Below are 22,819 nucleotides of genomic sequence, written 5' to 3'. Positions count from 1 at the left end.
TCCTCTGCACAGAGCAAGGAGCAGGTTCAAACCTCAGCTCTTGCTTTGGGGCACACAGGAACTGGCACTGCTGCTGCTCAAGAGCCAAATGCAGCATTTGACACAAGAACAGCACTGGAAGGCAGTGCTGAATGACTTTGCATGGATCACCTCTGTGACACACACAGTACAGCAGGAGTGGGAATTAGGCCTTTTTTTCCTTTATCACTATCACCAGTTGTCCTGTGCTATCAGCTTCAGATGTCACTGTTTTTACTGGGCAGTTTAAAGACTATATTTTTATTAGATGAACTTGATGCTGACACTGAAACCAAAAACCACCTTGTATTTGTCAGGCTATTGAATTTCTTTAAAATGCAATTTCATTCTTGAAGGGGCCACCACAACCTGAAACCTGAAGTTTACAAACCTTTTGGCTCAAGTGAATAATCATTGCACTGTAACTATGTGAATGCAATCTCCTAAAACAGTTGTGGCAGCTAGTGCTGAATAGTGCTCACTTTGGACAATGCCCTGATGTTTATATTTTAGTATTTCACTTTTTACACCTGACCTTTTTCATACATTAGAAGGGCAGCAATAACAGCAGAATATTTAAAAATATTTGCTTAGTAACTTCAGACTGAGCTTTTCTAAATTTCCACTCCAGGAGAAAGGCACAAAGTAAAGCTTACTCTTTCTTGAATTAAAAAGCAAATAAATGTCCCATTTTCCACCTTTCCTCTAAACTGAGAGTATTCTGTAAAAGGAGAGCATCAAAACAGGCTCTATATAATAGACCAAAGCAGTGAGAAGTGGCTTTTTACTTTCACAAGTCTGACCAAGGGAAGCAGGAGATGAGGATACAGGACTTGCAAACTCTCCAAAATCAGCAGAGAAGGACGGAGATCCCTTGTGGGCACACACTGATGGGCAGAGGCAGGCAGAGCACCAGCTTTACCTGCTGTTCTGACACAGTTACAGCACAAGATGCTCATTGCAGTGACCAGCTGAGGAAGGTGAAGGGAAAGTCAGTACAGAAGCAACACAGCCTGAGCAGCTCTGCCAGCACCATCACCGAAGGCAGCAAGGGGAACAACAGCCACAACCTCTCTTGAAGGGCAGGGACAATGACAAGTGCTTAACCACAGCCAGGCTCCAGGTGACCAGCTGAAGCTATTTCAAGAAGCAAAGTTTTAGAGACTAGTACTTAAATGTCAAGCCCTAACCTTTCCTTTTTTTTCCCCCCTTCTTTTTCAGTCCAGTTAAGTTTCTTTGGACTTCAACATAAAATTACCATATTGTGTCCAAGCACACAAGCCCAATCAAAAGAAATTATGAAAGTTACTTCAAGCACTCAGGGGATTGAAGACATTGTCACTGTTCCCAGCACCAGTGCACCTCAATGGAAAGTAGGAGAACACAGAAACCAAGATACTCCCAACATCACCTAAACCTTTTTGTATCACTTTCTAGCACGGCCACACTGCCACCAAAGCCAGCAGAAGAGGACTGAGCAACATCAACTGTTTTAGTATGATTTCCCAAGAATATGCACACAGAAAATATTCTCTTCAAAATTCCTTCTTAAACAACTAAACAATCACAGGTCTCAAGCTGTTTACAGCATAATTACAGCCTGCTGGTTAATTCAAATTTGTTTTCCACAGAAACAAAGCAATATTTGGCTCAGTCAGTGCTATAAAGCTTTTGTTCCTAACAGCATTTAATCTCTCTGGGAGCCTTAGTATCACATCCACATTTATCTGCTTGACAAAGGGTTTGCATTCATTGAGTCATTCGTAGCTTAAATTTGCGGGCTCGCATTGTTTAATGATGCTGAATTAGAAACAGTTCGTTAATGACTTTTTGCCAAAGTTGGTGTTTGTCTGTTGATTCCTACTATTAGAAACAGAAAAAGCAAAGGAAATATACATTTTGTAGCTTTTCTACATAAGGAGAACTATTTTATTTCCTTAACATTGAAAAAGGTAAAATAGAACAGTCAGAAGTTTCACAATTTAGGTTGGACTAACACTGCACCTATTTTCTGCTCTTTATATTTGGTCTTAAGTACTCAATATATTTCCTATGTATTACAAAACACTTACAAAAATCATTCTGCATGCACCACTAGATTACAGTTGTACCTCATGTGCCCTTAGTTTTTACACACAAAAATTAGGAAGTTAACAGAATGTCTCCTTAGAGACAAATATCAGCTTGAGGAGGCACCTGCACATTCACTGTTTGGTCATAGAACATCCATCCCACTGCATTCCTGTAACCAAACTCCTTTCAAGAGTGTTAGAGGTTTTTTCCCCTGTGTACTGGTCATATTAATTTTGAAACCTTTTAAATCAGTAAGATTCTGACATTAGAGTTTGGGTTCTTGTCTACCATTCCTCCTGCTCTGTCACTTGTCACAGATGTTTTCACATTTCTTTATTGCGGTCTGACGGAGAGATGTAGAGGGGCATTAATTACTTGCAATTATAAAGTGTTTTTCCCTTATGTGATAAAGCATTTAGATTTATGCATAAGAAGGACATGTGACTTGTTCATCCCATGAAAAAACACATTTTTGCAGTTTAGACACTGATACAATCTTAGTGCTGGACAAAATATCACAGCAATAATATAGATGTGCACTTCCACTTAACTGTGATAGCTACACATTATTACACTACAATTGCCATTATTTAGAACAAGTAACTACTATTTCAAAACCAAAATATTCAGCAGGCACTTTTGAAGATCCATAGGTAGCCCCATCTAAATGTCAACAGAAAATATCACTTTACACTAGAAAAGTCAATGAGTAGAATGTGACTGGAGAACAAGATATTTTCACAGCAACAATGAAATGAGGGCAAAAATAACAAACTGGCAGAACTGACATGCTGGCAGGACAGGTTGAGTAACATATTCTAGATAATTCAATAAAGATGTTTTACCATGTCACAACACAATGTCAGTATTGCAACATCCTGCTGTGTGAGGAGAAGTGTGTAATTTTGGGGACCTGTAGGCCACATCATCCTCTATAAGGTCTCCCCAGAAAAAACAGTAGCCCTGGGAGACTTCATGACAAAGAAATTGGAGGCTTTTTCTCATTTTTATCAGTTTCTTACAGCAATGACATTTCACATTACAAACTTAGAATAATCTATTGAAATACCCATCCTATAAAGTGCAGGAGAAAGATCAACAGGCACAAAGGAGAGCTCCATACACAAAATTTCTGTGATTAAAAGCAGTCTCCTACTAGTATAATACAAGCCCCACTCGTCCAATTCATCTGTTTGCATCTATTGTCAGATCCGTTTAAAAAGTATTTGAAGTGAGCTGCATATTGATTTTCAACATGCTGAAATTTGAAATATATAGGAAGCAATGCCATAAAATGGAAATGTTGCCAAAGACAGGTAGTGTGAATATCATGTAGTCTGTCAAATGCTCAGGAGCCCAACAAAAGGGTTCATTTACTAAAAATGACCATTGAAGGCAGCAGACACACATAGGGTGGTCTCACCAAAGAGCTGATACAGGTCTGATGAATTACACACACATCTTTTCCCATTTAAGTATAGATCACTGTATAGCATAAATTCAAAGAGCTCATTGTAGACCAAAGCAGATAGTTGGAAGAAGACACAAAAGCATTATCCATATACCAATATAAGCAGCTAAAACTAATGCTGCTTACTCCAGAGTATTAAGAATTTATTCTACTTTTCTGTACAGTAACTGATTTCCATTAGAGCAAAGCATTTCCTATCAGACACTTCACAACCATGTGACTCAGGATAGACTGTGTTGCAAACCCTCTGATAGCAATATATTTGGAATACCACATCAGTTTATTTCTCCTAACATTAGTCAGTTATTTATGAAAACATATGCAAAGGATAGCTTCCATTTAATATTAATATTCTATTCCATGTGAAAGGATAGAAGACACTAAGATTCTGAATCAAGAACTTTTATTTTACTTATCTTTAAAATTGGCATGTAGGTGACTAAAACCACTTAATTGAACATTTAACTTTCTAAAAAGCAGCGAAGAATATACTTGCATGACACAACCTTAACAGAACAATCCTCTGTAAGGTGTTTTTGCAAATAGGATTTTTGCATTATTGAATTCTTTGTAGATGATCATCATAGTATGTTAATCTCTTGAGTTTCTACAAACATCTCTTCCATTTGCATTAATGGAAGACGTGCATGATTTTTTCAATATGACATTACCAGTGTGAATAAGAAAGAATTCTCTTAGTTTGTAATGTATGAGATGCCGTGCCCCATGAACAGTAATTGGGACTCATGTTCCTTTATGTCTCAAAGCTGCTAAATACAATTCAGAGCTGTTCTTCATCCTCACTGTAGTAGTGCTTTAATTCTTAACCTCTGCTTATGTCAGTTTTTGTTTTTAAGCATTTGGCAGTCATATAAAATACCAGCTATGATGCCATGGCATACCACTTTTCAAATGTTATTCACTCTCCACGTTTTTCACTTTCTCCTTTCCTCTTATTTGCTTGCTGAAATGTCCACATAATATATGAAGTCACACAGGTCTCTCTCCACATAGTCAACACATCCACAAATATGAATATGATTTGACTAGTGGTGCATAAACTCGCAGTAACAACCTTCACAACGTTTGACAAACAGCATCTATATTGTAAACCCCAGCAAAACAAGTGCCATGAAAGAAAATGCAGGCTGAAAAGGCATGTGCACGTACCCACAGCTGCACATTCCTAACTCATGCACTAAGCCAGCTGCATTACACCTACATACACTGGCACATGCCAGTGTTCCAAGTCTGATAGTGCCTAACTTTCCCTAAGCAATGTCACTGGATCTCCCCAGCTTGGGAGAAAGTTCAAGTTACTCTGAATCAGTTTCACCAGAAGTCAGGGATGGTGACTTCCCCATCAAAGGGATCCTTGGCCCTCTGTATAAAGTGAAGAGTTACCTCTGGCAGTCAGCATGTCCTGAAAATACCCCTAATAAATAACTGGCATTATAGAAATCCACCTCCCAACAGGCAGCAAGTCCCTGCTCCTCCTTCCCATTGCCAGGAAAGGGATACCAGATCCTGCAAACCAACCAGACTTCCCAGTGACAGAGCCACTCCTCACCTACAAACTCATCACACCTCAGCTTCTGGTCCTTCATTTCAGGTACTACCCAGCTACAAGTTCCCCACAGCACAGAACTCTCCAAGACAAGCTCCTCACACTCATTTTCCCTCATCAGCAACTACCACAAACTTCCCAAGCAGAGACTGAGCTGAGCCTGCACAACTGCATGACAGCCAACATTTTGCAGCAGCATTTCATAGGTGCTTCATCCAAGAAGACAAACCTGCTCACAGCCACCTGTCTCAGCATTTTGAGATCGGGAAACTAAGGTAAAGTTCAGCTATTGGGTACACAGACCAAAAAAACTCAAATAAAATCTATATGTCCTGATTATCGGTTTAATCTCTAGATAAGTTGCTTGTAGATCATAAGCAGGATGAAGCTTTTAAAGCTAAGGTCAACTTTACTAGAGAAACCTGAAAAACTGGAATTTCATTTTAGATACAAGGGGGGGAAAAACCACTTTTAAGACCTTCCTACTTAGTGTTCCAAACTACACTGAACCCCCTGTTTGTAAGATTGAGATGTCAAGTGTTAAAGGGATTAAAAGATCAATCATACCTTTGTGTACCCCACATTCAAAATATTTAGTAACCAAGTGTTCATCTGTGAATTCTAGAGTTTTATGGTCATTTATTTTATATCAATATGTGTTCCATTTCACACACCACTTATTCTCAACCCTTTACTCAAAACATAAGCCCTTTACCAGTGTGCAGAGTACTACTTATGACAGAAAACTTATAAATATGAATATGAAACAGATCAGATTATATAAAACAGTATCAAATTTACTGTTATCTCTACAATGAAGGTAATTAATCCCAACATCTATTTTACTGGCCAACCTCAATTACAAGGGATTTTTTAATTAGTTGATTTATACTGCCAAAGCAAATAGGTGCCATTTTGTAATGTTTCTCATTCTTTATAATAAAATACATGAGTTAGATACACAAGTCCCCCTAATGACAGGTCTGTGTGCCAATAAAGAGATGTCTTCATAAACACTGAGATACATTGACTCATTATCAAGAGATGATCAAGGCTGCTGATCACATATTTCTCATGCTCCAGATAAACTCAGCATCATATAGTTTAAACACGATCACTAAACCTGTTCATACTTTGAACACACTGAGCTAATCAGCCACACCATCCCCATCACAAAGGCTGGAGCATTCTCAGGGCTAAGATTAGCACTTTAAAGGCGACGCACAAAAGGAATACTCTGTTTCAGCAGCAGAGAGATCAGACCGGGCTAGTTCTGATTTTTTTTTTGCATTTAAGACTACTACAGTGTAAAAACAACAGCATAGGATAAAATACTAACAGCAATGTTTCCCTGAAACAGGTTCTAATGTCTCACAACTCTTATCACCACGGTACTTTCCTTATATGTAAGTCATATTTTTTAACAAGAATAGGCAGCAATTTATTGGAAATAGCTTCTCTTTTGGTAGCCTTAAGTATATTTGATGCTTCCCGTAAAAAGACTGAAGAACATCCACATCTTGTCATAAAATTAATCTTAACCATGAGCGTGCCCAGCACAGGTTTTGTACAGCCAGGTTTGCTCCCTCAGCCTTTCTGCCCGAGAACAATAGTGACCATGCACATGGCGCTGGATCCTTTCAGCCCCACCATAACAATGCCATGCTCAGCAACAACAAAAAAAAGACATTTAGAGAACCTGTGCACCTCTCTCTTACAGAACATACCTAGTGTAGCTGAAGCAAAAGCCTATCTGCAATCAGACAATACAAGCTTAAAAGTACTGATATTGTAGGTATTAGGCTGGAATACTACAGGAAAGCAGCAGCCTTTACAGCAATTTCCAGATAGAAAAGTCACCTATACTGCTACCTGTGCATTTTAAAGCAACTCTTCCTCCTTTTGGAAGAGCTGCTTCCTTAAATAAAAGCAGAAGGAATTCAGTACCCTAAGCTCCGTAGTTTTATTTCAGAGAAGGAAAAAAAAGCCACCTGTATATGATAACACAGAACTCACAGCAACAAAGGTGAACAAAAGCTGCATCAGGATTTGGCAAGACAAAGGCAAATTGTGAAGCTACTTTACACTGACAATTTGTATAACTATATAAGTATTCAGATATGGATGATTCAAATTTATATTTTAAGCTTTTATTGAAACTTTTTATGAAGACATTCAATTTGTGTTAAGGCTAAGACTTCAAAGAATAAAACAAGACCAAAGCAGGATGATTTCATCTCTACAAGAACTCACACGAACAAAAGTGCAGTACAATACAGCAGGTGATTTCAAGCTCAATTTCCAAATAAAATAGTCAGGAGGAGGAAATGTTCACATATAAACTATATAGAAAGCCTGCCAGCCTCAAAGCTTAACTTGGCATTTCAAGATGAGCTCTACAAATTAACACACCACAAACTTTTCAAATGAATATACACAGTATCAAGAATAGGGCTTAATCTGCACAATTTCTCTACGTTTTAACAAAAAGGGAAAGACTTGACACAACATCCATCATAAAAAACATCCAGGATAAAACGGGGGGGAAGGTCTACATAGCAAACAAGATAAAATTCTGAGTGCCAATGTCATTTAATATGTAACAGGGTATTTTGCCACAGGGTAGTCTCACGAAAAGAATTCCCACCTTATTATCCTCATTTCTCTCACTTACATGTATGCTGGAGAAAGTGGCGATGACCTGGATGTTTTAAGCACAGGAACTGGGAATTTCCAGATAGCAGGAGAGCTCGTTTTCCATTTCAATGGCATGTTGTCACCACGGTACTACAATAACAGTAAACAGCGTTTCCATAACAGACTACCAACTAGGACTTCCATTCCACACACTACTGACACAGCAGTGGCTGCTGCTAAGAACAAGGAAATGATTCTGCCAATGCCCTTAAACCGATGCTTCCAATCTGTAAAACAGGGCTGTAAGGCATCTCCTTTTAAATCCTGCTGTCCCCTAAAGCAATATGATGATTCTATCCTTCTAACTCAACAATAGTGCCACCTCGTTAGGGAAGCACTGACTGCAGTATATGTTAAGAAAAAAAAAGAAAAGACTGCACTCTGCACACCAGCATAATGCAGCTTTATTTAATAAAAGCAGCTAATTTTTAAAGAACTGTTTCTGATGCTATTGTTCTACCTTAACAGGGACACTGCAGCACTGCACTGTATTCTGTTCCTATTAACCTCATTTCTGACCAATGGAAGCAGAAAAAAAAAAAATGGGTTTCATATGAAAATGAAACAACATACCTACTCAGAATACACTTGTCATCCTCTGAACATTCTTCTTTTGAGCTGCAACAATACAAATGGGATATAAATCTCAGCATAGCCTTAGGCCACGGCTAATAGAGATCAGTGACTAAATTCAGCAGCCTGTTTTCCTCCTGTGCAAGCTCTGACCAAACAATACAAGAATGCCATTATGGAAAAAGCCCATTGCAAAAATCAGTCCTTCTAATCCATAGCTAGGAAGAAAAAAATAAAGCAGAAATCACTGCAGGTTTCTGCATGCTCTTCTAATAGCTTCTGGTTCAGGATGCTCTCATTTTCCTATTCTCATTTCCAAGGAGGAAGAGCAAAATCTCATGCATTTTACAACATGATATGGGAACACAAATATCACTCTGTCTTCTGCAGCAGAGAAGCAGAGACTAGCAGGCTGTTAATAGCAGTCTTTGTAGGAACGCTATCAACAATCTAATTCTCAACGCCCCCCCCAGCAGCTCCCAAATTGCCTCCAGAGCTGACGAAGCAGATGGTCACGCAGGTCCCCAGCAGGGACCACTCTGCAACTCTGGGCTCTGCTCAGTGACCTCCCGGGGCTCACAGCAGCAGGGAGCAGGGAAGGCAAGCTATTAAAAAGGGAATGGGGAATTTAATAGCATCTTATGCAGAAGCAGAGCAGGTTTCTAGGGAAAAGAAGGCAGAGATTCAGCTGTACTGATTACCTTACAGGAAGAGAAATGCATCACCTCTAATGTATTGCCACAGTAGATCAAATCAGCACTAAGATATTTAGTTTACAGATTTAAGAATAGCCTCTGTACAACATGACAATTTTTCTATTCATCAGGACAGTTTAATCCTCTCATTAAAAAGCCAACACCCTGTCATGCCACTTTGCAATAAAGAATTGAACCAGGAGCTATTTCTATAAATTTCTACAAAATTATTTATTCTGGTAACATTAACAACACTCTGATAGGTTTGGGGGTTTTTTTGTTTGGGTTTTTTTTTTTTTTTTTTTTTTTTTTTGTAACAGTGAAACATTTTAACTCTCTAACTCTCATTTTAACATTTTAACTCTCGCTGTTGTGAAACAAAATGTTTCACAATATTAAGTTCAATTTTGGGATGAAATCACCAGGGAATAATAATTGCTGCTCCTGATCACCAGTACTGAAAATGTTTGCCCAAGATAGTTTTGAGCATTTGAAGCTGTTACCGAAACCAAAGGCAAGGAATTAAAATAACACAGCACAACCTCACTGAAAACCAGATGCACCCCTTGGACAAACAACTGAGAGCCTCTCTCCCACTCCTCTGAAGTTCTAAATTACAAATGAGCAGCATTAACCCAGGCAAGAAATTTCACAGGAGCAGTTACTGGGATGCTGAACAGACACCACTGAGTATGACAGCAGGGTTTATATGGTGTGGCTATTAACAAACACTAGTTCTGCAAAAACGTCTATGCAGTTTTAGCACAGTCATATTTATAGCAAAATAATTCAAGTATTTACATGCCAACAGGCATGCTTGGCTGCACACTTGGTCAATACTGTGTCGAGTCTATCACACACACAACACTGGACTGCTACATCATGCCAGTTCTGCATTGAAGCTTGAGAAATCAAGTTGAAAGATGTTAGATAGCAGCTATTACAATCAAAGTTTTTTAAAAAAATCATTAATTTGCATTCATACTCAATTTAGCTTTTACATTCACCATTATACAGTAAGTATCTTAAAATAAGAACCACAGTTCCTTCCTTCCTCCCACAGAGTGCAGCCAGTGCAGCCAACTGGTAACTGCCTGTAAAGTCTCTCACTGCTCTGCACCCCAAGGAGATCTTCACATGTTTATTTATTAAGAGCAGTATGACTAATTTTTAAAATACAAATGAGGCTAAAAACAATCAGTGGACTCCTTTTTCAGAAAAAACTCCTGAAATACCCTTTTGATCAGTAAAATAAAAGCCAACTCAAGCCACACATTCATTCCCAAACATTGACTGACATTTAAGTGAATCCACACAGGCACAGAAATCAGAGTTACTCCTCACTTTTGACCCCAACGAAACCATTCACCCTAGAGGGCACCATGAGTCCTCAAATACCTGCTCTCCTTTGTGTGCTCCTGGTCCCATTTACTTTTCCACTTACTCTACAAACAACATAAATTAAACCTTTGCAGAAAAACTTTTTTTTTTTTTTTTTTAAATACAAGCACTGCCAACGAAATCCCCTCCCAAAGTCCAGCAGAAACTACTCCACCAAATAGCCCATGTACAAAACACAGAATTGAAGAAAGTAGCAGTGCCAGGTACTCTAAAAATAGGGAAATGTTTGTCACTTGCTGAAGAACAACCATGTGAGAAATGAATCACCTATCTGCACATAAGAAGAAAAAACAAATCAAATCCCATTTTCTTCCTAACAGTCACAGATTGGTTGCACATTCACAAAGAAAATACTGTTATCATGTATTTTGTGCTTTACATAAACTATTCTTAAGACAACAGAAGATCTCAGTCTATAATTCTGATATTTTAATCAAGACTTCAAAATAACAGTTTAGCTGCACATTTTAAAATATGAGAAAAGTAATCTGATCTCCTGGAGTGTATTGCACTCACTGAATATGCATTTTCTGTTCTTATTACATAGCTTTGCCACTTATCCTCAAATGAAGGATTCTGAGGGCCAAAAGCAGCATTACAGCTCTGTGCAGAATCCTCCTTGCTGAGAAAACAGTTATTTCCAGACAAGTGCTCTGAAAACATATCAACTTGGCAAACAAATTGGAGATGTGCTTTAAATTTAAAACTCATAAATGCTGAAAATCCCATGATAACTGCACAGATTAAACAGAATTTTTGGACCATTTGAGAGGCTTGTTTTCTGTAGTTTTCTCATAAGCAAGTTCACATTCAAAATTAAAAGTATCTATTACTTATAACTTGTTTGAAGTTATATTCTACTCAGTATCCAAGTCTCCCACACATCCTTTATTATGTGTGCAAAAGATGACAAAGTGCTTGAGTTTTAAGCAACTATCTCCCTGTTTGTGTTTCCAAAGCTGCACTGAGCACAGACAAAATAACTGACAGAATATCATGAACTTCTGCACAGAACTTGGCCATGAAGGAAAGGAACACAAAGGAAAGGCATAAGGAAAAAAAATAAGTAAATAATGCCACCAAAGGCAAGATCCCATGGTGCCATTTTACAGACCTGAGACCTTAAGGGAGGCCAGAGGCTCCTGCCTGGACTGAACAGCAGTGCAGCTCCAATCCCACCAAGAGAAGGAACACTGAGAAGTGCTTGTGTTAAGAGAGGAAAGCATTTCCTAACCCTCTTCCTCCATCCCTGCATCTAGATCTTGCTTCACTATTGACCAACAAGTAAAATTTGGCCCTAAAAGAGAAGAGCAGGCACACAGCATCACACTCAGCAAGCACATGACCAAATCACACACAGGGCACTGAGCACAGCATCTTTTCCTCTGCAAGGTCTCCCTGATCTTCAGAGCAGGAATGCAGTTAAAATCATGTCCCTTGTGACTCTCTTCCTTTTCTGGGGATATCCTCTTCCTTCCTTTGTGCAACCTGAATGCAAAGCTGCCACCACGTTGTGTCACACATACCAATTACCAACACACTGTCCTCTTACAGCCCACTGAGTTCCCATTTCTGGGGCTTCTCGGCATACAACAAAACTTTCAAATTATCTCTGCATTTCCCATAAGACTTCCCTTTCACTGTTGTTCAAAAAGAAGAAAAAGGCAGAGGCAGAAAGCTGTATCAGAGCCCAGGCAATATAAAATTGTGCTAGTCAGAAAGTATTTATTCTTAGGCTTTGAATGCCACCTGAAATTTTCTATGAAAACAAAGCAGAATACATGTCAACTTCTAGAGATATTGTTGGATTTTCATCAGTTTGCACAGATAATGAGCTTAACTTTTTTCCCCTCAGTTTTTAAACTGTTGAAAACAAAACTGGAAAAATACTTGCTCAGTCCAAGTGATTTGCTTAAAAAAGTTGATGTTCCACTTTAACAGGCTAGTTACCTCTCTCCTTTTACGCATCTCTTAGGTGTCAGAGGAACCAAAAGCACTAGGTGAAAAGCAGGGTTATGCTATATTAGAACTTTCTCAAGTCCTTCAAACCCTTTCTAGCATGACCTGAAAAGTCTTCTCACTTCCAGAATCTCAGGCTTCTTAGGCTTTCCAGACAGTAAAACAGTCAAAGCTACAGTGACAGTATGATGTACATCTCCCATTTTCATCTAGAAATGGAGACAACAGAAAGGTCCTAATATTTGTGTCACAAAATATTTCCTGCTGATACAGTGTTTATATAAGAAAATATGCCAGACTCAACAAGAAAAATACCTTAAAATGGTAGTGGTAAGACCAGTAAACATTTTCAAATTTCTGAGATTCTTTTCCCCCACACCTGTGTTGTAAAAATTCATCTATACAAAACCATGTTTTCCTTTTAAAATGCACATTTTTTATATGATAAAATCCCTGTTTTATGATATTAGCACTAGCAGAGTTCACTCCAAACTGAATGCAGAAAATCAATTTCACATAGGGAGGAATTGTTCTCATCTTTTCTATAACTTCAAACCATCAGCCTGCTGAGTTGATGCATCGTAGACTACACAAGAAAATAAACCAGAACCCCCAAAATCCAGTAAAATATTCTCAAAGGTGTGGAGCTCAAATGCAGTAATCATTTCAATATCAAAATCATTCCAGCTATTGAAATATGGCTGCAAATGCACAAGTCTAGAAACTGAAGAGGTGCAAATAAGGGTGATTACATTTCTCTACATGGTCCCTAAAAAACTGACTTGTGATAATTTAATTGGCTTCCTTATTCAGCTCTTTCCACTTCACATGGTTGCTTCTCATGCCTCTACCTCTGGCTTTTCAGTCTATTAAACTGCAGCTGTTCCAATTACTGGAAGAGAATAATTAAAAATGGTGTTGACAGTACTGCCCTATATATGAGTCAGTTAACTAACACAATTTCTTTGACCATATATCATCAAAATATTCACACCAAAATTCATATGAAGGGAAAACACATCTTTGCCTGAGGAGGAAGCCAAAGGAAACCACTGCAGTCACATTTGTAGTCTTCTCACAGCAACACTAACATTCCCCAAACACTGAAGTACAGAAAAAGACTGGCAATATGCACCTGGAAATGCTTTCACTGAAACAGCAACTTTTCTAGAAACATCAAAGATTTTACTAAGAAACAGTATTTGAATTAATTTTTTTAAAATTTCATTAAGAAATTAGCTTTAAAACTGCTAAACATAGTTCAGAGAAATATTTTTGTACTTTGACTTGTTACCTGCTATGCTGTCTCCAATTTTTTTATAACTGGGGGTAAAAAAGCATTCAGACATCAGACATAAGTTAGAAGCAGGTGTGCTGTAGACCTCAAGGTCCATGTGACCTCATAAATGGATCAGAGATGCTCACAGAATGGTTACTCTCAAAAATCCTTTTAAACTGGGCAGACTGCTGATGGAACAAGGAACAATCATAAATCATAAAGCAGGGAGATAAACTGGGTTTGCAGTCAACTCCTCCTGCTGTCAAAATGCTGCAAGCATGCAGCTTCCTGTCTCTAAAGCAATATGTGGGACCTTTTCTCAAATAAGGGGGGAAAAAAATCCCCAAATCTTTAAATATTAAGTTAAGTAGTCAGGGCATGTCTTATGTGTTTAACAAGAGGTGCTACAGTTTTCTATCCACTCACTCAGCACTTTTTCCTGTATAAATGAGGAAATTGCTGCAGTGACATTTTAGAATGCACTATTTCAGTGAAAATTCTTATACATAAAAATACGTATGCATACTATATATATGGGATTGTGCATATAGTGTACACATATACACACACACTATATATGGATATACATTATTTCTATGTATATTTGACAAATACACATTACCCTGCATCTGGCACAGCCACTTCTACATATCTCAGAAAGGAGACATTCAAATTCTCACATGATTTTGAGACTACCAAAATAACTGTGTGTTCTTCAACAAACTAAAGGTGCTGAGAAGGAATCATGTTGAGAAATTCGTTTCCCCATTTCACACATTCTTTAAATGTCTACAATCCTGGTCTTTGCATCATTCATAAAGAAAAAAAATTAAATTTAATAGTTTAAGTTTGAAATTTCTGAAATTATTCAGCAACAGCTAACTCATGCCATTTCCTATAAGGTCACAATCAAATATATTTAGAACTATTTAAGTAAAATAATTTTGCTTAAATATTAAGTCTGGTTCCCAAAAACTAGTAGGAAAAGGGAGACAAGAAAAGCACAAATTCAATCCCTGCAGTGTTCACTCTTTCAGTATGTGGAAGCATACATTTATCAAAATATTAAAGCCTGTCTCAGGTATATTTGGTAACTACACACAGTCTCAGAAATATTTCAAGTGTGTCTTTCTGACCATGCAAATGGGTTTTATTTTATGCCACTTACGGATATCCTACATTTTTCTGTGTGAATTCTTGAAGAGATTTTTCTGAAATTGAGGTAAGATTTGTCAAGCTGCAACTGTTAACTTAAATGCAAGTTACAGGTTAATTTTTTTTTTAAATCAGTTTTGCTTGGGTAAATTACTGTTATATAAAAGTTATTAGGTAAAATAAGGTCTTGAAACACTTAGTAGGAGGTAAAACCAAAGTGAGCTAATGAAGGTTTCCAATTTTTTATCTAAGTCCATGTACTCTACTGACAACACACTGCTAAGAAATGCTTTTGAATTAGCACCAATTTATTCAGAGAACTTGGCTCATCTTCCCCAGGTGATTACATTTAATAAATCAACACAGAAAACTGAATGCACAGTCACAGCAGCCAGACTGACCCTGCTGAAGACAATTGTCTGAAGCAACAGTTATTTTTATTAGGTCAAACTGTGAACTACAAAGAATTTCTTTCTAAACAACTTCTCCACAGCTGTTATAGTCTGTTGGCTGCTCAATTTATTTTACTAAAGTATGCCTAAACACATTTACACATCAGACTCAAATGCTGCAAATATATTAAACAATTTAGTTATGGAACAGAAGCCAGGACTGAGCACTGGCCATGAACAACTTCAGTATTTCCTGCACCACAGACAGCAAACTGCATAAGACATGTATTGGGTAAAGTTCTTTGGAAATATTCTTAAGATGAAAGTTTGTAGGCTTTTTATTTCATTCTTGCATTATTTACATGGAATCTGTTAGCCCTCTTGCATTCTCTAAACCCTACTATCTTTATCCAAAAGGTTTCAAGAAAGATGCTGATGCTTTGTAGCAATACATCTAAACAGTCTAGGCCATAATCTGTATCAAGTGCACCAGCCAAACTATATTTAGCTGTTTTTCTACATGTTTTAGTTTAGACCATTGTTTATAACAGGTGCACTAGATAAGCCATTTTTAGGTGTTTTTCTGCAGTCTATCAAACTTTCTGGAGCTCTTCAAAGCTACTAAAACATAAATTGTGCTAAATTGGGAGAGAAGCAGCTGAAAAACAAAATAACAAGATTAAAAAACCCAAGATAAAAGTAAACAGTGATGCTCTAAACTGCAACCAATCATCTTACCTACAAGGCTCGTGCAAGGCACGTAAACAAGATAAAAACACCAACCAAAAAAAAGGTGATCATGTGAACAGTAGTTTTAAAATATATAGGAGTAAACAATAAATTGACTTCTGCATAATCATATTAATTTACTGCCCAGAACTCCTTTGTTCCTGCAATGCTTCAAGTCATTGTGTGCAGCCTGAGAGCCACAAAACCTGCAGGCATGCATCTTCCAGGAGACTCGAACCTGCTGCACCTTGCTGCCCATGGTCACTGCACTGCAGCTGGCTGGATTCCTCCAAGGAGTCACAGAAGAGACACCCAGACACAATCCATTTAATTACCTGCCTTCAGATACTCTGATGTATATTAAATACAAATTTTTACAAAACAGCAATTTGGCCTTGAAATTCAGCTTGCCTTCATACAGGGACATGTGGAAGTTTTAAGCAGCAAAAAGCTTAGTTTCAAATTTGTCACTGATGTTTATTGGTAGTGTCCCATTTATCTCATTCAGTGAGAGAAAAAAAAAAAAAGTCTAATTTCTCTACACTAGGAAAGGAGTTTCAGGACCACAGGTCATTTCAAATAAATGCCATAAGAACAGGCAAAATTGGTACCAAAACCACAACAGCTGAACAGACAGTGCAGGGAAAAGAGAGTCTTGTACTAAATTTTCATGGTACAATCAGTGAGTGTGTTCATGCCACAGAACTAGCCCCATCTTAGTGGTCATCAACATTTTAAAAACACTTGAAACTTTCAAAAGGCATACCTTGCTAACATTTAGATTTTTCCAGAAGACAAAAAAACATGATCACAATTCTTCATGTGAATGGGGTCCATTTCTCTAAAATACAGCACAGAATCATTGAATGTCCAAACTCCTTTGTAATAATTAAATTATAGGCAGAAAATTACAAACTGTTCTCATCTTTAGCAGCTCAGAGAATATAAATTTAAGGAAAATTCCACATTTCCTAGGCAAAGCTTTGAAAGATGCCAGTTCGTTATTTGAAATTTATGGTGAGCAAATACACATGTTATTAATTCAATTCCAAAAGCAAATCCAAAGTATTAAGATATTCACTGAGCAGACCAGAAGAACTCTGCAATTGCAATACCCCTATTTAGTGGCAATCTGGATAATTGAGGATCAAATGAGGACATGCTGCTTTGCATAAAATAATTGTACATAGCAAGAAAATTACAAGCTGATTTTAGAAACGCCCATGGAAGAATGGTAATCTTACTTGCATTTTTTAAAACTGTGAACTGTTTAAAGCAAATACTTTAAAGTCTTCTGATTATAAACCTTTCTTCCATAAAACTTCAGACATCTGACTCCTATTCAAAAGTGCAGGTCAGTGTCTTTACCAATGTCCATGTGGCAACTTCTGCTGCTCCCAGCACTCCACACACTCCTGACAGTTTTCTACAACTTTATAGCATTGCACATGTGGCCACATCCCTTCACCAGGCAAATCCCCCTTCAGAAACACAGAATTGGAAGGAAATCAGTGATGCTCAGAGGAGGAAAAGACTGCAGAGAGGTGGGGGGGAGGCTCAGCCCAGTGACAGCCACCAGCAGCACAGCTGCATCACTTCATTCCACCCACCTCCTTTGGTCAGGAAAAAAAAGGGTCTAAATTCTGCAAATAACTCTAGGCTCCTACGCAAAACAGCCACACCATTCTCATCTGTGCTGCTCTAGTGAATCACAGCAGGCTCAGGAGAGACCACATTAGAAAAAAAATTTTAAAATCTATAGATGTGAATGGTGTAGAGGTCCTTGGGGTGAAATAGTATTGCACAGCTGTGATGCATGAAGAGACAGTGCAAGAGTCAGCTAAACCAAGAAATATCTGTATTTCAGCAGCTTCTGCAGCTGCAGCAATGTACTTTTCTTCAGCTGAAGATACCTTTTTGAAGCATACATAGAGAGCACTGAGCAACCACGATAACTTTGACCTGGGACAAGCCCTTCTCTGAAATAGTCTAAAGTAAAGCAGTTGCAATTCAGGGCTTTGTCTGCCAGAGGGAGCTGAAGGAAAGGGAAAAAATCCTAGGCATCTCATTCCTTCAAAAGCTCCAGGCTTGTCCTACACCAACTAATGTAAGTATTCTAACCAAAAGGGGGTTTGATGTGAAACCAACCCCAGCTGTGTCTGGCACAGGGCACCCCTGCACTGACACCCCACCACCAAAACCTTGCCCATCATGCCCAGTCCACTCACTCCAGGAGTGAGTCCTTTGACAACTCTGAATGGACACAATACCTGCCTTTAAAGTGTATTTAACTTCTTTTTGATCAACACCATAGTGGAGATGACTTCCCCAGACAGACTAATAAGCATCAAATGAGATGTGTCCAACACCTTCTTATATCAGCTCGTCAAAAAATGCAGGGCAACACTGCACAGAGGCTTAGCTCCCAGTTAGAACAAGATACAATTATTTGAAAATAGACAGTCATTAAAAGGCTCATTGGACTTCTTTGCACACTCTTTTCACATACTGCTTCTAGCACTTAATGTTGATGCACCTAAAAATCTGCCTGTGGTCAGAGGTGCTACCATGCAAAACTATCATTTATATGTTAACATAACAATAACTTAATATTTTATAGTGCTTGATAAGAGTTTAAAATAAACAGGAATTGGTCTCATTTTTGCAAACTGATAAAGTTATTTAAACAATATGTTCATGGGAAACTGGGATTCTATAAAACAGTTCAGGAAAGAATTTCACTGCACACATACTGGGTGACCCCCTTCTTCCCTCCTGCATTTTCAGGTAAACTACTTCCACCTTCAAAAACTTTACCTATAAAAAGTATCACACAAGGATTTTGCAGTTTGGAGGGGGAAAAAATGCAGCTGGGTATACCTTTAAATAACTCTTTTAAATGCTAAGGTCTAAGCTGATCCAGCTCTCTTTAGATCAAAATCTCACTGACAGCTTTAGAATCAGCACAGTAGCATTGTGAGCCTTTCTTGCAATCAGAAGGCTTTTAGGAAAACCAGTTCTGCCACCTTCTGGTATTCACAAGAACTACTCGACAAGACAAATATTTTAATACATTCCCATTTTAAATCGAAAAAAATAAAAGTACAAATAGAAAACTCACTTTATCCATGACGCCAGTGAAAAACACTAGTTTTTTAGCCCTGTACAACATCATAGCTAGGACTAGCTAGCTTGGACTACTTTGTACCCAGCTGTGAAGTTCCTAAGCCAGCACTACCCAGAAGATGGATTTGATGATCCTTAGGGATCACTTCCAACTTGGGATATTCTCTGATAGCTACTGGCAAACACAGCACCCTTCTCACACATTGCCTGGTAGGACACATGAGCTATTCTGCTCTTTGCCACATCTTACCAGCTGCAGCAAAGAACTGGGAAAGGCAGAGAGGGAAAAGGATGAGAAAACCTGTGGAATGGCCTCTGTACAAGAATCAACTTTTAGATTGGACTTAAAACACGGATAGCAGAGAGGAAAGAAGAAATACATTGGGAGTATAGTGTCACAAAAAGCATGGTAAATGTGGGGCCCTTGTTCATCAGCTCTCCAACACAGTAAAAAGAAAGTTCTGCATGATACTAGCAGGTGCTTGGTGGGGAAAAAACAAAACAGAGGAAATGTCTTCATGTAACACGCTGCAGCTATCCCACCAGCTTTCCAATAACCATTTATTACAACACAGATTCACTGAAGCAAAGAGAGCAAAACAGTTTAAAACAGAAGTGGTTTGTACCCAGTGCTCTGTAGCTGACTCCAGCACTCATATGTAAGGCCAGGAATCAAATTTCCCCACCTTACCTCCCACTACCAAAGCACCCTTAATATGGCAGTGGGACTCACACACGGTTATGTAAAAACAGCTATAAATCCCCTTCCTCCTGTATTATACCTGGATCTATGCAATTTGCTCTGTACTGATAAAAACACAAGTAAAGATTAATTTAAGCTATGGTTTCAAGAAAATTTTGATAATTTCTAACATATGCCTTCAATATACAACTGCTTCTAGATGTTAAATTCCCAGCAACAGTTTCTGAAGCAGAAAAAGCTTCAGTTAAGGAAGAAAGAAGGTATAGAATTAGGTATGAAATAACATTAACAAATTAAGTGGATAACTGACTCCAAAGTGTCAGTTGATATCTCTCAATCCCTCACAAGACAAACAAACCTTTAGTGATTCTCCAATCTTAGGTAATTTCTGACACAGATAGCAGGTATTTCTAACTATCATTTTCCACTGTAACTTTGAACTACAACATTAATTTAAAACAGAATTTGGAAGTTTCATATAGGAATCAGACAAACTCAAGACCATGCTCAGGTACTAATGCACAAACAGCAGAAACAACATAAGACAGCTGAAACACAAGGACATTTATTTGCATGCCCATTTGCTCATCACTTTCCCACAAACCTCTGCACATTCTTTCAGCCATGTTTACTCAGCTCTCTGCAGTATGTGTCCCACGGTATAATAATTTTCTGGATATCTAAACAAAGCAAAACTTGTATTAATCAAAGCTTTGCTTTGAGGTGTTCTTCCAAGTACAGTATATTTTACTCATTCTGAAGTTTGGCAGTTTCACATTTCTGGAGGTGCTGAAATTACAATTTTGCTCACACAAGACAGAATGATAATAGACAGGAGGGTATACACACACCACAAGAAATACAAAATATGATTTTCATCTTAAACTGTACCGTAAGTCATGCTGCAAATAACATCTTATTTGCCTGAAAGATTTTACAAGAACTTCTGAAATAAGTAATATAACAGCAAAGTTGCACAATAATACTTCAGGAGAATCATGAGAATTAATTCAGACCAGTCAGAATGTCACTGCAACCATCTGAACAAAGTTTTGCTGCATATTGCATGAAGTATTGCCAGGAAAATGCAATGCCATAATCCCACATCACCAACTGTTAAAATAATTTTTTTAAAAAGCCAGGCACTAACATCAGTCACGCCTGACCTGCTCCTACCTCCCCATGTATCTACAGACCTTTAGAACTGGAACTGAGTAGATTTCTGCAATTCACCAAAGCATTTCTTCACTCACTTGGAACACTGATTCTAAATTTCAAACTTTATACTGAAAGCAGTATTGGTGTCTAGAGATTCAAAGGCAATCTCAAAGGAACTTGGTACTTTCATGACGCTGAAATCCTTGAGAGCTGAAGCCTTTGAACAGCATATACTGAAAACATGAAAAGAAGGCAAGATTAATTGTGGGGGCATGTGGGAAATCTCTGCTGAGACAAACATACACTACTCCAAAAGCACAGGATACAGTAGCCAGATTAGGAAGGGAGGAAGGCAGGAAGGCAGGAAGGCAGAACAGCAAACCAGATATTTATTTAGTAGGGTCAGTACTGAACTCAAAGCAAAATGCAGTTGGTAGCTTAAGATAAGATGAACATTTGCCACAAGGGTTTCTGTAAACATTGAAATGAAATAATAAACTTGAATAATAAACCTCTGCAGGGAAACCAACAGTTACAGCAACTACAAACCCAGGAGTTTTACATAAACTCTGTTACAGAAGGCTGCTGTTTCTTCAGTGCTTCTCAGCAAATTGCTGTGAACTTCTGTTCTGGCTCATACCCTGAATCAAGCAACAACATGCATAAACATACCTCCTGTTTGAGTCTTTCACTGAAGTAGAAATGAAAGCAAACTACCAACACCTTGTTGTCCAAAAAGCAGCTGCTGGGGAGAAATTTCTAGAACATGACAAAATTTTGCTGGATCTTGAAATAAATGTCCATTCAAGAATTTATTTTTTTGCTAGGGAAGAGGGGATGTGTAGGTGGCACTAATCAAAGACTGATGTATTAAAAGGAAAAAACTTAGTAGTAGGTACTTAAGTATTAAGTAATACTAAGTAATACTAAGTATTACTAAGTATTTAAAATTCAATAAATTCAATACATTCAACTGTATTTTACATTCAATAAATAGTTAAGAAGTTTTTCAGAATTTTCAGTCATTGTATCATGCACCTGGGTGTAAAATAACTAAATACAGAATTTGTAGATAAGCAGCCTGTTTATAATTGTTTTTTATCAACACCCTAGAACAACGTACAAGGCACAGTGTGACTAAGCTTTTATTCAGGGCTCTAATCTGATAAAAGCCTACAGAATCCAAAGGGTAGAAGTAAAATTAACTAAAATTATTGAGCCTCAGCTTTCTGGTGTTGAGTGAACAATTCTTTCTCACAGCAAATTACAGCAATGTGATTCAGCTCATTTACTCTTCTCCCCCTCTTTGCTCCCAAGTTCTGCATCAGTCTCCTAACCCAGTTAACAGGCTGGAGAACAAGGCCCTTGCTGTTCTCCAGCATCACTGCCCATTACTCCTGAAGCATGTGCAGCAGAGGGGTGGTTGCTCCCACTGCACATCAAGCCAGCAGCATCACATAATTACTCCTCAGCAGCCAAAGCCTTTGCCACACCCCACTGCAGAACCGCAATGAAAAGGATTTCCTGTTCCCAATGACAGACCAGGGATGCCCTGGCAAAGGCCCTGAGCAAAGCCCAACACAGACAACCATGTACTTTGCTGTATGGGCTGAGCTCTAATTATCTGAAAACAGAACTGAACAGAGTCACATTGGCACTCTAATTACCGGGAGACAGAACAAGAGAGGAGAAAACCTGGCTGTGAGGGCAAAGAGGAACCCAGACAAAGGCAAAGATGCTGCTCCAGCCGGGAGAGAGCAGCTTCACAAAGTCTGCAAACTCCTCTGCTTCAGCTCTCATGTTCCGCTTCACTCCCACATTGC

The 22,819-nt window shown here is 38.3% G+C and overlaps 1 protein-coding gene across 8 annotated transcripts in view; it reads right to left on the bottom strand.

Moving 5' to 3' along the window:
• Window positions 1-22,819, bottom strand: part of KLHL13 (kelch like family member 13) — a 76,429-nt gene that overhangs the window by 24,388 nt on the left and 29,222 nt on the right. The window contains exons 1-2 of one of the 8 annotated variants that reach the window (XM_033072167.1): window positions 8,400-8,488; window positions 7,804-7,916 (exon numbers count right to left, since the gene is read on the bottom strand). The exons of 5 other annotated variants lie outside the window; for them this stretch is intronic. In XM_033072167.1, coding sequence (XP_032928058.1) covers window positions 7,804-7,901 — 98 coding nt within the window. In that variant the 5' untranslated portion in view covers window positions 7,902-7,916; window positions 8,400-8,488. Of the gene's footprint in view, window positions 1-7,803; window positions 8,257-8,399; window positions 8,833-22,819 lie in introns of those variants that run through there. 2 more of the 8 variants (XM_033072169.2, XM_033072166.2) reach the window with 2 other exon arrangements.

Source organism: Catharus ustulatus, chromosome 14, assembly GCF_009819885.2.
Source record: "Catharus ustulatus isolate bCatUst1 chromosome 14, bCatUst1.pri.v2, whole genome shotgun sequence".
Classification (NCBI taxonomy): Eukaryota; Metazoa; Chordata; class Aves; order Passeriformes; family Turdidae; genus Catharus; species Catharus ustulatus.
The sequence above is the reverse complement of the archived record's forward strand: the minus strand, read 5'-3'. Positions and strand labels throughout refer to the sequence as shown.